The 16,203-nt window shown below is 38.9% G+C and overlaps 1 protein-coding gene across 2 annotated transcripts in view; it reads right to left on the bottom strand.

Annotated features, from left to right (window-relative positions):
* LOC308070896 (mucin-5B) overlaps window positions 1–16,203 on the bottom strand; it is a 65,239-nt gene that overhangs the window by 44,088 nt on the left and 4,948 nt on the right. For both annotated transcript variants that reach the window (XM_080405577.1, XM_080405578.1), the window contains exons 4-17: window positions 16,078–16,165; window positions 13,980–14,113; window positions 13,358–13,583; window positions 12,464–12,589; window positions 11,589–11,706; window positions 10,218–10,356; window positions 9,524–9,625; window positions 8,418–8,487; window positions 8,025–8,162; window positions 7,149–7,313; window positions 6,198–6,292; window positions 4,551–4,677; window positions 1,154–1,406; window positions 32–84 (exon numbers count right to left, since the gene is read on the bottom strand). In XM_080405577.1, coding sequence (XP_080261703.1) covers window positions 32–84; window positions 1,154–1,406; window positions 4,551–4,677; window positions 6,198–6,292; window positions 7,149–7,313; window positions 8,025–8,162; window positions 8,418–8,487; window positions 9,524–9,625; window positions 10,218–10,356; window positions 11,589–11,706; window positions 12,464–12,589; window positions 13,358–13,583; window positions 13,980–14,113; window positions 16,078–16,165 — 1,834 coding nt within the window. The remainder of the gene's footprint in view (window positions 1–31; window positions 85–1,153; window positions 1,407–4,550; window positions 4,678–6,197; window positions 6,293–7,148; window positions 7,314–8,024; window positions 8,163–8,417; window positions 8,488–9,523; window positions 9,626–10,217; window positions 10,357–11,588; window positions 11,707–12,463; window positions 12,590–13,357; window positions 13,584–13,979; window positions 14,114–16,077; window positions 16,166–16,203) is intronic.

The following is a 16,203-nucleotide window of genomic DNA, read 5'->3' as shown; positions in this document are numbered from 1 at the left end:
ACCATAATGCCATTATTTAACAAAATCTCACCTTTTACCAGGACAGTTTCTCCAATGCAGTCTAATCTTCCTTGAATGCATTTGCTAAAGAGATTCCATAAAATGAAACACATCAGCTCTTCGCACATTTCTCTCTCACTAGAGAGAAAGGCACTGCAGAACTTCACTAATAATTCACATACAAATAACAAATTCCTAACAAAATGAATATTTGGTACAGCTATCAGGTTCACAGACAGGAATTACCATCCCCAGAAGGAAGATTAAGACACCCAGCTCTTAAATTCTCTTCTTTCATCTGCCACTGGTTTACTGTGCATTTACCCTACATCAAGGTTTTCCTAAGCATCAGTCTTCCACTCCATGAGATAATACTAATATTTTCTTAAATAAGAGACCTCTTACATTACTAAATGAATCTGTGTTTACAAAATCGTCTGGAATTGTCAGGAAAAGATATGGGAGTTGGAAGAGAGAGAGAGAGAGAGAATACGTAGGCATTTGAAGATACAAGTAAGATACAAGTTTGTTCAACAAGTAAGTTGAATAAACCAGCCTTCCCCTGTATTTGTTTGCATTGCTGCCTTGAGCTGGTTGAAAATGAGAAAATGGCAATTTTTTTTCACTGCAGATGCAAATTAATTATGCTATTTTTAGTATTTTCCCAAAAAATCTCTCTTCTCTTTCTTTAAAAAAAACCCTCTCAGTTTAAAAATTGAGATTTGGCGTTTTTTTCCTGAACCATTTTTATTTTTTAAATAGTCTGCAGGATGGTGTGTTGGAGGGTGGTTTTACTTTGCTTTTTTATTTCAAAGCCAGAAACTCCCCCAAGCCCTCTGCCTTCTGAAAAACTTGCTCCCACTGCATGTGGATATTTTTTACACAACAATGAGCTTTGCATACAGACAGATTGCAAACATTACTCTACTTAGTATTTTTTCAGGTTCTTTTTTGCTAGCAGGAATATAGGATCTTAACCTTTGCTATGGCTGCACTTCCTGCCAGTGGAATATTTGCTTTGGTACAATCTAGGAGAAATTTGTCATTATTCCTTATGGTAAAATGACACCATTCGGAGATTTGAGCAGGGACTTCCCCAGTGGGCTGTGACGTACCCCAGGTATGCAGCCTTTGCAGCATCAGAGCAGCTTACCACATCAGCTTGTCCTCTTGGAAGGAGTTGCCAGGCTGAACAATCTTGCCTTTGTAGTAGCAGGGACAGTCATCTGGAGTTACACATTCTTCCTCATCATTGAGGTAGGTGCCTTCAGGGCAACCACAGCCCTCCATAGGAGCAATCTGAACTTTACACAGTGGATCAGGTTCATCCAGCGAGTGGCAAGACTGGTTACAATACTTCACGCTATAGTTATAAACCATAGTCTCAGGACACTCCTCAGAGGGATCTTTGCAAAAGAAATAAAATGGATGTATGGCATTCTCTCTGCAATCATCACTCATGCTGTTAATGCAGCTTTCTGCACATTGGTAGCCATAAAAGTGCTTCTTTCAAACTAGAAGACTTCGTCTCCCAGTGGTCTGGGGGAAGTATGCTCACATAGCCTATGTGACAGTAAATGCTGAAATACTCAGCAGCGTATATCTTGACTGAATAACAGAATCAGTATGATTTTGCCATTTGTACAGTTTACATTTCTAACTAACTGAAATCAGTAACTTCTGATTTGTCCTTGTAGTTAAAAATCTTGTCCTTTATTAATGATTCCTTTGGCTGGGAATAATTTAAGAAATGAGCACAGAATCACAAATCATTTAGGCTGGAAAAGATCTTCAAGATCATCAGGTCCAATCGTTAAATGGCAGCTGCCAAGTCCACCACTAAACCATGCCTCTAAGCACCACACCTATGCATTTTTAAAACACTTCAAGGAACTCTGCTAATCATTTTATGCTACCAAAGAAAGTGTGTTTGAATTCTCAGAAATGTCTTGAGGAAACCTCTTATTGTTGTCCTCTGGGGAAATGAGAAAACAACATTTTCTAAGACTTCTGGGTAAACTGAATGTTAAATACCAAAATCTAAAGTGCTCAGCTGACACTGTAAGACAGTGAAAAGCTGGTTAATTTTCACAGGCTACCAAGAAACACCCTTCAAAACTCTCCCATAACATCTGCAGTAGTCATCCATAGGGATGATACCAAATTTTGTCAGGAAATATCACCCACATTAAAGCTGTGGCTTTCAAGAAAGCCTGGCATCCAGATTCCTCTGAAATTCAACAAGAACTGGGGATCCAGTCATCTTGGACCTATTTCTAACTCACATCTAAGTGAGTTAGATTCTAACCCCACAGCTGTTTTTCAGATACACGCAGATGTACTAGAAGGTACAGGGGAGTTGTTCATGGGCAGTTGTGTTTACCAACCTTGCAGCAATGTTATCATGATATCACTAATCGGATCCATGCTTAAACAAAGCTCTGTATGGTTTTCCAGTCTGTGCCTATAGTACACTTTCTTAGCTTAGCTAGTGTGATAGGTTTGTGTACACATTCAAAACCACCACCTCCACCAACAACACCCAGCTGGTTCCTGGCAGTAGCTGGAGCAGACATGATACTCTGTGTGTAATCAGACAGGCAACCTACTTCATAGGCATACTATAAAGATGCAGAAACTGGTACTCTTACATCAAAAAAGGCCAAAATAAGAAAAATATGAATAACGATGTTGAACACAAGTTTACATCAGATTTACCTGAATGGGTGTCTCAATTGCTAGCTGTTAATGCAATAAAACAATGTATACTTTCTCTTTAATTTTTCATGGAAGAAAAAGGTCAGTTTTGGTAAAGCAAGATCTGGTAAGAGAAAGGCTATTTGATTACAGTACTCATGGTCACAGATATGTATCTTAAATTACATGCATCATAACTGAAGGCATAAGTGCAGAGAACATAAGCATACCAAAGATAGCTTCAAGCTACCTTGCACAAGGAGTGCAAAAAAAATAGTGCCATGACTTGGCAAAGGCTACTAACCCCAGTGATCTTCTGGGTAACCAGTAACTAAAGTAATGTTTCATGCTTCCACTAAAGACTGTGTCACATACATGACTGCCAACAGTTAGCTGGTGGGGTTTACTTATTTCATACACTCTACTGACTGCAATGTAGACATCCTCTTAAGATGTAACCTGCCTTGAACGCTGCCTGCAGCCTGGCACAGATGGACACAGCTACAGGAGCTGGAAAAGCTTTTCCAACCCCCACAACGGGACAGGCCCCTGAGAGCTACAGTTCTGGCTCATTTATTCTTTCACTCATGAATAGCACAACCTTCAATCTTATCACAGGCATGTTCCCGAAAAATTATTTGTTCTTAAATAAGGCCTAAACTGATTGTGCTGATTAAACCATTAGCATTTTTTTCCCCAAGGTTACTGCACTGTTTGGGTCAATATTATCTACTGTGCCATGAGTCCACAGATTCCAGTCTAACCCATGCTGCAAACCAGTCTCACTTTGGCATTAAAAATGTCAGCAATCCTGTGTTGATAATAAAGCTTTTGATAAACAGGGACTGTACCTAGTACATAAATCTGCATGAATCTAGGATATTTTGCTGTGGACTACACTATGTTCCCTTTGAACTATTCAGTAGAGGTTTTTTTGATTGTTCTTACTGTATCTTAAATGCCTTTGACAAAGCACCATACCAGTTACATTGTTTGTCTCTATTAAACATCCCAGCTAGCCCCTAAGTCAGGCAATTAAATAGATCATAGCTGCATCAAAGCTCCATAAAAATATTTGTTATGTTTCCTGTTCAGATGTGTCATTAGTCAAGAAACCCATACATCTATTTTCATGTTGATACAGGAAAATCTCACTTGAACTATCTGATTGTTATATGGAAAAATGGAAATGTTAAAGTAAAATTCAGAAGCTGGGACTTGTGAATTTTATTCTCAGCTCTGATACCATCTCATAATAAATTCTGTCAGTGCCAAAGAAAAATCTATACATATGTGGACTTGAAACCCACGATTTAGTGACAAGGTCCAAGAAACTTTCATTCATTTGTTAGATAGTCCTGAGCTGAAAATGCCTTTAAACAGTTTTGCATTCTCACATATCACTAAATTATGTTTATTAAAAACTTTACTATTTTACTACAACATGGAAAAATGCGGTTAATGAGAGTGATACCATTCGTATGGGCAATGTCTGAGACAAGAGCATTGAGATGAACTGCAGAAAGGGTATCAGAATTAAAATATATGGGGATGCCCATGTGTTCAAAACTAACCGAATTGCAGCTCCTCATTGTGATTTGATTAATACACCTTATACTCTTTTGCTTCTCTAAGTATTGAATTAACCTAATATTTTATACAAGGAACATGCATCATAAGAGCATGAAGTAGACATGAACTGATTTTGGCAGGAAGAAGTTTTTTATAGAATATCTGCTTATTGTATTTTTCAAAACTTGGTGACTAAGCACAGAAGATATTGACTGCCAGAGAGTGGCCTCTCTTGAAGCTGTTCCCCCATAGCCCTACCCAAGGTATGTTAGGATGCATACCACAGACGCCCTGCCTCCAGCCCTTCAGGGTCATGCCTGCTGCAGCACAGTCTCTGGAGTAAGTAGAGAGCACACTACACAGTGCAACTTCACTCTTCTCTGTATTACAGGTGTCATACATACATTTCTAAGGAACAGAAAGGCATATGGGTATTGTTATGTCCAGCTCACAGAAGAAACAGAGAATCACATAGCAATAAAAAAGTAGTCAACCAATATACTTTAAAAAGGTATTATTACCAATGAAACTTAATTTGTAATATCTCTAAGAGAAAATGTATGCTAATGAAATAGTATGCAAACCTGAGAAATAGGAAATCAGTTACAGTCAGGCAACTGCAATGACATTATGTCTAACACTCGTGAGTAGATGAATAGTAAGAATGGTAAGAGCGCCTATAGTTCATTAAAGCACTAAGAAATGTCTATAGCAGCCTCCCATGAGGATGTATAAACTAGGACATGTCAAAATATGTCATCTGAAAATATAATGAACTGAAAATATTGCACAGCAATGACTGGCACTTGTGTACCTACCGAGCGTGTAGATATAAGATACCCAGTTAAATGACAAGTGCATAATACAAGATGGTTTAATACGGAGTTATATGTAATGGCATCTAAAGAAGTAGTTAGGTAACTATCAAAGGGAATTAAAGCTCAAGTTCTTTTAATTGGGTGGCTGGACAGAAAAACGCAGATACAGCCAGTCACTCAAAACCAGTACAGTCATACTGCACAGATGGTGACTTATCCTGCCATTACTGATGTCATGGAAAATGCTTCCATGAATCATGGTTTAAAATCTGAAGAAATCAACAGAGGTAACAGACAAATCCATAAGAAATTGGTTATTACTTTTCCTTAACTGAAAATTGCAAATTCCTGTTCTATTTATTTTTAATGTTAATTCTCAAGGAGAAATATTTTCTGAGGGAAATTTGGGAGAGGTAAAGCATAAGCCATATTTTTAAAGGTGTCTGAAGGCTTGTTAATTTTAGGCAAAATTTCAGGCTCAGGTATTTTCTCAGTAAGTTGTATCACCCACGCCTCCTACATGAATTTTCTGTGGTTTTGCAGAAACTTCTTTATTGTTCATATAAATGTGGCAACTCTTGAGTTTAGCCAACTTTCTCAACAGCATTATACAGCTCTACATCAACAGTACTTACGGACGGTTTCTTGCATTCTAAATACAAGGAGACTAACATGATTCTACAGTAATAAATGGGAAAGATATTATGTAAATATAGTATTTATTCTCCCCCTAGACATGAATTTTAAACCAAGGCAGAGGAAATCCATGGGGCTGAAAAAGCTCTCATGTCAATTCCACACAGAAACTATGATTTGGGTTTTCAAAGAGTGAACGGATTTCAAAAACAGTAAACCTGTTTTTTCTTACTTTGCTTCTGGATCATGCAACAGAACTGTCAGTGACGGCCGTCAATACTTTCAGGCCTGTAGCCAAAAAGGCCCATCATATCTTGCATAAATTCTCATTTTGTTATTTTTCTCATGGGTATCAGTGAACTTCTTTACAAACAGGCATTACTGTAATTTATTTCACCCCTGCAGGCCAGGGTACCTTCATGGTGGATCAGTATCTGGACTACACTAAAGCACCCATTTAGACCAGTGCCTTACCTTGATGTACACAGAAGGGTCTACAACAGAATGGCAGGCAGCAAACACACTGCTTGTATTAGACAGAAGAGCACACCAATGCTGGGCAAATTTTTCTGAAGTGGGAAAAAATATAGTTGTCCATAGTCACTTAAACCACATTTATTATCTGAATCAATATTCTTATCAGGTATCACACAGACCTAGAATGTCCTGAAGTGTTCAGATAATGCTGGAAATAAATATGGGGCATCAACAAATCAAGGTGACAAGCATAGTTGGATGGGTGACCAGCCATCTCCCTAAAGGTTTCACCTTCCAAGTAATAACACTATTACTGTGGCTGTATTTGTAGAACACCTGTAAAACCTCCCCATTTTCATTGTTCTCCATCTAACTTCCCTAATTCTTTAGAGTCAGGCAATTCTTAACAGTCAAGCGATCACTTCAAGCATGTATTCATCAGTGAGCTGTATGGCTATAAGCTGCAGCTTTAATTACATGTGGCCATACCTAGGAAAGTACAGTCTGAATCCTATATATACCCAGACCCAGTCAAAGTGAGAAACCAGACAGGGCACCTAGTACAGTACAACGCTTGCTGAAGTCAGTACTGTTGATAACATAGTCCTTTTGACTTCAGCACAGCTACAACAACCTAGATTGGATGAAAACCTTGCCCAAATATTAACAACAAAGTACACTCTGCCTTAAACCTAAATTGTTCTCACTGATGCTGTGTGTGCTTTTCAAGTCATCAGTGAAGTTGCTGACTCTTTCACCAGCACTGCAGTCCTTTTGTTTAAAAGCAAAGCTGTCACCTTACAGACCTGCAAAACCCAATGTGTTCTTTCTAGTAACACCCTCAAAGGCAGCAGCTTTTGATGTTTATGAGATTTCTAAAGCTTTTTTGGTTATCTGTCATGTGAAAATTATTTAGTACTGATAATCCAGGAATGAAAAGCCTGCTACCTCTATCCACACTGTTTGAACAAGGATCTTCAAAGCTGTCCTCAACATCATAACAGCTGGCTCTGGTTTTCCATGAGTTACCAAAAGCAGAAGCTGAATCTTCCACAGCTCCAGTGACTGTTCTGAAGTCATCAGTATGGATGTTATTGAAATTGCCACAAAGACCTTGTGTGGGTTGCAAGAAAAAAAATAAGGCAGAAGGAAAGAAGAAATCACTACATCAGTGGAAAAAGAAATGGCTTCTAGATGAATATTCTTAGGTCTATAATGGACCTCATCTGAGAGAAGTCTATTTTCCTTCAGAGACTTCCTGATGTTCCCACACATCAGACAGGACCCTGTGTTTAAAATGTAATTACTATTTTTCTGCATTACAGTAGCACTTAGTAATAGCACAGAGATTGGAAGCTGCTTAAATGTGCTTCAGTAAACACTGGCAGGCAGAGGAGCGCCTTTCCCAAAGGCTTATACACAAAGGAAACTGCAAAAGCAAAACAATGTGGGTTGGAGAGACAGGATATAATCCCATTAAACAGATAGGAAACAGAAGCAAAAAAAAAAAGCTTACATGATGTAAACAGGAGATTGGAGGCAAAACCAAGAGCATGGTCTGCATCTTGCAAATTTCTGATGAAGGCCTGCTTTTACAGATAGTCTAAAGGACCTGCACACACTTAACATCACAGAGATTATCTAATTTTCTTCAGCAAATTGAAGATTTTAGCCAATACTCTGTTTCAGGAAGGTTATAGATTTAACCAGGGGTTCCAACATACCAAATTCAATATAAAATCAAATTATTTGCTCACTTTAAGTGATAGACAATCAGCTATAACTCAGTTTAAGAGCAAACTGAAAGAGCATTGTGTCCCCTACCAGATGTGCGATTCTGGTAAGAATGATCAACTGTTATGGAGAGCTGCATTACAGGTTTCATTTGCACTCGAATCCGTACTCCAGTTGAGCTCAAGATTTTGATGAAAAAAGTAGAGGGTCTGAAGATGGTGACACCATCTAAAGAGGGAAAAAAGAAAAGAAAGAGATGCATGCACTTGCAAATCTTTATGAAGCTGAGTATACAGGAACTTCCACCTATCAGTGCATCCAGTATAACACAGGAATTCCCAGGCAGTCCCAGACCTAGTATCCACCTAAGGCAAATGACCTAACAACGAGTAGGATCGAGGGTTTTTTTCAGAGAAAGGAGCAGGAATCCCTCTTTAAATAGGTGTAGGTTAGTCTGGGGAAGATGTGAAGAAGGATATTTACCTTTGCTTACTGGCAGCTTCACAATGAAATTGTTCATGTAAATATTTCCACAGGAACATATTTTTATAGTCTGCCGGGAAAAAATAAAAAGAAAAAGCCCACAGTAGTGAATGCATATGGCATGATACAGATGACAGCAACCTGACAAGCTTCATTAAGCATTACGAAGTAGTGTCTTCAAAACATGATCACCTCTAGGGTCAATGTAACTCGGTGTCTTGATGCCATACAGTAACGCAGAGTAAATCTCTAGGCCATAACAAAAAATGTAAAGCCCTCTCCATAAGCAACAGCTCTGATTGAGTGCTCTCACACACCTAGAGGTTTTCTTTTTGAGAACTGCATGTGAGATGTTATGTGTAGGTTTAGATCCCTCTCATTGGAAATGTAACATACCCAAAACGAGAGCTGTCTGACGCAAACTGTCTCACTAGTTAATGGATGGAGACAGGCCCCTCCAGAACAGCTCACACCTTAGGTGGGCTAATGTCCTTTGGAAATCCCCATCTTCCTCTGTTAACTGTAGAGGGAGGTTAGTATGTTTGATCTCCTAACAAGGTTAGGACTGCACCAGTTAAATACCAGGTGAACAGAATGAATTTGTATAACATTAAGAGTGCATAAATACCAGCCCTAACTCAGCTTCCACTGAATTAGTTTTAAATCATGGCATAATCTTCAGTGGGAGGGGCCTTTGGCCTTCATTTGGAAAATTCTTCTACTTCACTCGATGCATTAGGAAAAACTACAAGACTCAGAACTGCTGTGAAAAGAAGGGGATCTTTTCTTGTAGAAAACTTAATCTTTAAAAAAGAACGAAATCAAAATATTTGAAATAATGGAAAAGAGTGGGAAAGCTGACATCCCCACATTATCCATCTACCTCTAAAGAAAATGGAAAAGCCAGAATCAAAAATAACTGGAAAGGAAGTAACTCTGCCAGAACAAAACCAATAAACACAAGCACGGCATCATCTGCTGGTATTAATCTTGCAGTCTCGCAACAGCAAGAGACCAAAATGAGTCCACAGTGCTACAGAAATTGCACCTTTAAACCTAAATAAAAGTGACATATTATGTGTAACTAATTAAAGCAAGTTACTTACAGTTCTTCCTAGTGTGACTAATACATTCTTTAAGCAAGTTATTGTCTTTGATGTCCCACACTGGATGATCTCTCCAATCACTACAAATGTGTCATCAGTATTCTGAAAAGACATGAGAAAGGGGATGTGCAGGCGTTGTTAGCATATTGCAGGAAAGGAGCTAGAAGAGAAAAAAAGGTGTCTCTGAAAGGCTACAATGGAATAATGAAAGAACTGGGGCATTTAATCTCTGATTGCAGACTGCTTCATTTCATTGCCAAAATCAGTAACATTTACTGCCTTTCCTCTGCACTCTGCTATCAACCTGTGTGCACTGTGTATTTGCAGACAGTCATGTGGAATTCAATCTTTTTGTAGGAACTTTTGCTCATTCACTTCCTTTTGACAGTCATACATGAAAAAAGCTTCAGGAGAAATGCTTTAATCTTGGCTAATACATCCATTAAGAAAATTAAATCATTTTTTAAAAAAAGTTATAAAACCATGACGATGCTTCAAAACTTCGATGCTAAGCATCAAGCAATTGACTTGCAATCCATTGCAAATGGGAAAATTTATGAGGTTTAAGACTGAGCATGTGTTGAAGTGCTTTGCTGGATTGGTGCCATTTAATTAAGTCATAGAAAGCTCCAGTACAGTTTAATGCCTCATGCTATTCAAGAGATTTAGGAGTGAAATGGGAGATTCTTCATACCTTAGCTAAGACATAATGGCAGTTGCCATGAAAATTGAATCTCTTGTTATCAAATGTTGTTATATGGAATCCTCCATCTATATTGCAAGTTCCAGAACAGGGCAGAGAGATACAGCTCCAGTGGCCTCCTTTGCAAGTACTGTACAAAACCCAAAAAGGAGCAGTTAGAAAAAACATAGGTTTAAAACTTCAAAACATCTGCACAGATGACACCCTTTTTGTCTTTTTAGCTTTTTATTAGGCTGCTTATTAAATCCCTGTGGAATTAAGACTTTATATTAAACCCTTGAAGTGTGAAGGTTGAATGCTTCTCAATGAGAGAGTTAACTGTACTAGGCTTCAGCCTAGCTCCTTCAGAAAGACACCGACTTGGCCAGGCAAGAAATGTTTTTCAGGGCCTATAAATTGTTTACTTGAGTTTTTAAAGAAAGAAGAAATGAACCTCTTTAAGCGGGATCTTGCAACATTTCATGCTACTGATACAACTATTCAGCAAGTTCCTGATGCAACATTTCAGCAACTAACTGTGAACGACCTGAAATAATGAGCAGTTACAATTCTTAGAGCTGTGCCCACAGGAGGGGAACAACCCGGCAACATTCAGCTCAGGGTTTGCGAAGAGTGAGGATGTGAATATATGGGACCCACCCACTACACATCAAGTTCAGTTCCTCAAAATCGCAGGTTTTTACGACTATTTCCTCAAAATGCAGGAAATATTCAATCCAAAGGGGTTTGCTGAACATCTGGCCTATCCCACCATGTACAACGGCATATTTCATTACTCCCTATAGTAAAGGTTAAGCCTATGGTGAAGAAACGAAGCTGTCTCATGGGAGCCCAAATAACACATACAACTGTTCATTCGCTAGATGGGTATCAGAGTAAGAAATAAAATTGTTTTGAGAATAATATACCTGAGGTCTTATCACCTTTCACTAGTGCAGAGTGGAGATGGGTTCAAGCTACAGGGTTTTTTCTGTATCAAATCGTTCTCAAGGATCAGGACTTTGAAACAGCTCTTGTAGATCTAATGGTTGGAAATGTAACTCACTAACATGACTCCTTGCCTCACTTTAGTGGCCAATGCCTCTGAACTAAATAGTGAGGAGTCTCATTTTTCTGCTTTCTGAAACCTTGAGCTCAGTTTTTGCAGTTCCAGTCGAGGGTGGCAACTGTGTGAGGCTGAGAATTTCCAAGTTTTCATGTACTGTTGAAATTCAGACTCAGGCTTTGCATTATTATTTAAGACAAATATTAGGAATAGGAAAAAAAAAAAAAAAAAGAATAGAACAGGATGCAGCTCATCAACACTCTGAAATAAATGCCTCTGCCTTGTTAGTGCAATCACAGTGCAATTTACAATATTACCAGTTCTGGCAGGCAGTGAAGTAAGTCTCTCCAGATGAGTAGACTTTGCCTTGAAACATACAGGGGCAGCTGTCTCTGGGGACGCATTTTTTGCCACCGAGGTCATCAAGGATAGTTCCTGTTCAGACACATTGTCTAGTTAATATTCCTTTGGTGAGTCTAGGCAACACTATCAAGGAAGATACACATAACAAAACAACTCTGGAGTGAGTATTCAGCATTTCTGTAAATGAATGGGATGTGTTCTAAGGAAAACACCGCACCAGGCTCTTTCAGGTGGTAACGGATGGGAAACATTTTATACTAAGCTGAAATGAAAGCAACGTAAACCCCAAAGAATATCACTGCATGTTACTGAAATTTGTCACTGTGAGCAGGATCATCAAGTGCCAGATTGCAAGCATGTGAGCCAGTTTCCATCCTTTTCTCATAGTGAATCTAACAGGAATCAGACCTGCATCTTAGCTTCTACTTCATGTGCAAATTTACATGTGTACATACCTGGCAATGCATTTATGCATATGTGACCTTCTGTGTAACTTAACCTCCAGCAAAATCTAGCCTATTAACAGGGAGGCACCTCACCAGACATCACCTACATTCTTACTGTCTAATGAAAACCTCTCCTTTTTCCACATCTGTACCATTTTTTTCTTTCTAGTCCTTAGAAAACTTTTCTCTCCCTTCCTCCAGTGTCAGGATCTTGAATCTTTAGAGATCCGGTTCTTTCAAGAAGAAAGTTGTTAAATTATGCTAGAAGAAACAGTTTATTCATTGGTGTTAGTATAAAATGTTAAAGAAAAAAAAATGCCACTAACTGAAAGGGGCCAACCTCCCTCTGTGTGTGACCCATCGGAAGAAGTGAACTGCCTTACCAGGAGGACAGAAACAGCCATCTGTACACGGGGCTTTACAGATCCTGCTCCTTTCTGGGTCAGCACATGTGTCAGCACAGGAGTTTCCACATTCCATGTACTCCATGTTGTTTGGGCATTCCTGATCTGTAAGACCAAATGAAAACAGGGTATGTTAATGATGTATTTATAAGAGCTCTCAAGTAATTGTATCACTACCCAACTCCTTCTTCCGCCTTTCCCCCATATCTTGTTTGCAAAACTTTCTATCCAGATGTGTCATGTTTGTTTAATCTCTAAAGGAACTTTTAATGGGCACTTTTACTTCATGTTTGGAGAAAACAGTACTGCTGGGAAATATAAATTATTTCACATTATTTTACTAGCTCAAGGTTGGCTGAAGCCATGATACAAGCAAAGGACAACAGAATCATTTTTGGAGTCATAATAGTTTATTTTTGCCTGAAGCATCAGTCATTCTGGTATTAATTTCCTACCCCAATGCACACCAGCAGTTTGGGAGAACTACCTGTAGCCTTCCCCCTGGATTTAGTGATTTCCTGCTCTGTAGCTGCAACTACCAAGTATGAAAGCACAGGATACAGTAAGGACAAACTCATTAGACTTCTCAGTCTAGGCTCTTTATGAGTTAACTGTGCCTGGTAAATTAAAAAAAGAACTGGAGATAACTTAGCCATTAAGGAGGAGGGGGACAATATTAAGATATATTTCTAATTTAAGGAGCAAAATCAAGTTATATTTGCAGAAGCTCTTCTATTAACAATGTTTCTGTCAAAGTACTTCTACAGATTGGTTCACAGTAGTTAGCAGAGCTCCCGGCTTTGCTCTGCTGGGATCAGAATACATGTGTATATGTCTAACCTGAAAGAAATCTCCAGAGCAGCAGTTACTTACAGCAAAGTTCTTTGGTTCTCCATTCCCCAGGGTCTCCCTTCCTGAGGACACAGTCTCGAGAGTACTGGTTTAAAGTGCTGCATATGCAGCTGGAAACCAAATCAGAGTGAGAAGAATTAACTACACAGTGGCACATATCCTCAGTGCAGGTCTCTACATAGTCATCAAATGCAACCACTTTGGGGCAGTTTCCAAAACGGGACATAAGTTTCTTGCATTTTGTTTTCTGTAAAAGAGAAAAGGGAAAGAAAAGCAATGCTTGAAATTTTACCAGCTTTCAGGTTTATGGATGTGCATCGCAATTTTTGATGGTGTGATGCCAGAGTCACAGGATAATTCAGATTGGAAGGGACTTTTGGAGATTATCCAGTCTAACTTTATGTCATGGGGTCCTTTTTCTTGGACTGGAAGCTGTCATTCAAATGTGCATTTTCCCATTATCTATTTCTTTTATACTGTAATGAGATATTTCAGTTATAAGATCAACGTGTTGGTCAGACTCATGGGTAGGCTCCTGAAAAATTCAGTATGGTGCATGTTCTATAATTAACATTTGTTTCAACATAGTTTTTCTAGGGCTGCAGTTCAGGAGGGTTTATACTTCTCAGCCACACATACTTACATATTTACTGCATCTATGGTCTTCCCTTCTAGGATGTCTTCCAGTGTGGTCATCTGGACTCACATCTGCACACTTTTCTGATGGATCTTCTACTTTGTGGAAGTTCCCAAATTGCCTTGGATGCATTTTATACCCTGTAAAATCCCCAGAGGCATCTGAGTAACTGCCTGCAATTCTGTAGATCAGGTAATGAGTTATAAAGATGCACTTAATCTTTGGGCTCTAAGACAGTATGCTCTTCACCAAACACCCAAATTTAAGTACAGCATCCATTATTATAGGGAATGACAGCCTGATATAACTTCTGTTGAGCTACAGCCAGGAATCCTGGGCATTTATGTTCACATGAGACTCTTGACCTTTCTTATTGCACCTGATCACTTCCAAAGACTTCTGTTCATTGTGGGTGTATTTGAACTTGCAGTTTTGTATTCACTTGTGTAATGATTGTACATTTTAGTTTGCCTTCTATCAAAACATAAATTTAGCACAGCATCAGATGCAGTGCGTTTGTATTCATCTGGAAGTCTATTACTTTTTACAGGCAACAAAGGATAGGAAGAGGGAGCAAGAGGAAGACAGGCACAAAATACATGTATGTTAACTATTACACTACATAAAGGGGTGCATTTTCCCAAAGCATTACCAGAGACTTGATCCTGGATGCGAGAAATTTTTGCAACAAAGTTTGAAATTTACACGTTTTTGTGGAGAGTATGCATAAATTGCCGTTCTCTCTCTTTCTCTTAGTTTTATAGACAGACTTTTGATCAGGTCTGTTCTCTTATAATGGTTCAGTCCCTTAACTAAACGCAGGTCTGAGAGAATTACTTCCACAAAAATGTTATTTCCAGGTGCTTTACCACTAACTTTTCTGGAAATAGAAGTCTTTCTAAAGCCCTGAGCTCTTGGAGCTATGTGTTTTGTCAAAGATCTCAATTGACATTAAAGAATATAAAGAATAAAATCTTAAAATGAGCTGCTTCATGCAGAAATGAGATTTTTCTTCCTGATAATTTTTTTCCTTAAGAGAAAAGAGTCTGAAAGAATTTGGACCTTTATGCCCAGTGGATATTAAGCTGGGCAGGCAGATCGACTGCTGCCTGCTCAGCCCAGGGAGAAGGATGCGTTCACAGCAGAGAGGAGGGATATGGGAGGCCACCTGACCCCTGGGTGTGGAAACTTGTTATCCAGATGATAACTTGAACCAGATGCATAAAAGGAGAGCCTGTTTTTCTTAGAGCAATGCTTCTCAGTAGCTAACTTTCTTCAGAAAAAATCAGCAAGCTTTAGTTTTTACCTGTTGCGCTTGTGAAGTAACGGGCAGAAACATGACTAAGATGCATCCAAAAAGCTTAATATGAAATACGAAAATGAATGCCAAATCTATTGCTACAAGTGGTATTTTTTAATCAAATCTCAGGATTCTTTCTGAATAGGTGAGGTAGACGACAATAGTTTTCTGGTGATTTAAGAAGCCCAGGTATTATATGAAGGGGTGACGTAACTTTGGCTTCAGTCCTGCAGCTATTATCTCAGCATGCAGGTTTCTTTCCACTCATTCTACCTGCTGCAGGACTGGAGCCTCAGCTCTGCTGTGTTGGCCTCTTTCCAGTTCAGTGCAATATCTGAAGGTATCAGTGGATGGCACCACGGTTTCTGCAAAGATGCTCAGTGAAATCTCTCTGGCTTAGTGATGGTGCTTTGATTTCATTACAGAGGCAAACATAACCACATTTGATACCCAACTATAAAATGGTGAAAATGGAAGGACACAAATTGTACTTGTGCCTGATTTGAGACTACAAGTTCCTGAAAGGTTGCTACTATCAGTGGGAAACCAGGCGATGTTGCTGCATGATAGCCAGGCAATTAATTTGGGTCAAAGAAGTTTGAGACTTGCAAGTTTGCAAATGGCAGAGAAATCCAAATCACCCCAGAACTTCTTAAAATACATCTCCTGTATATGGAAATGCTCATGTATTTCAGAGTGCCTGTCAGGAAATCTGAAACTCTGCTTTGAGGAAACAGATACCAAGTTTTGTGTCACATATTAAGAGTTCTGTTCTATGTGGAATATGCTGTAATCATGGCCTACCATCCAAAATCAAATCATTCTTCTCACTGCCATCATAGTTCCCACACAGACCACATATTTTCTCTTTATATGTTTCTTCGAGGTCCAGCTACAAAACAAAAGGAAAGAGAAAGCCCAGAGCTTAAA

The sequence above is a fragment of the Falco punctatus genome, assembly GCF_963210335.1.
Source record: "Falco punctatus genome assembly, chromosome: 10".
NCBI lineage: Eukaryota > Metazoa > Chordata > Aves > Falconiformes > Falconidae > Falco > Falco punctatus.
The sequence above is the reverse complement of the archived record's forward strand: the minus strand, read 5'-3'. Positions and strand labels throughout refer to the sequence as shown.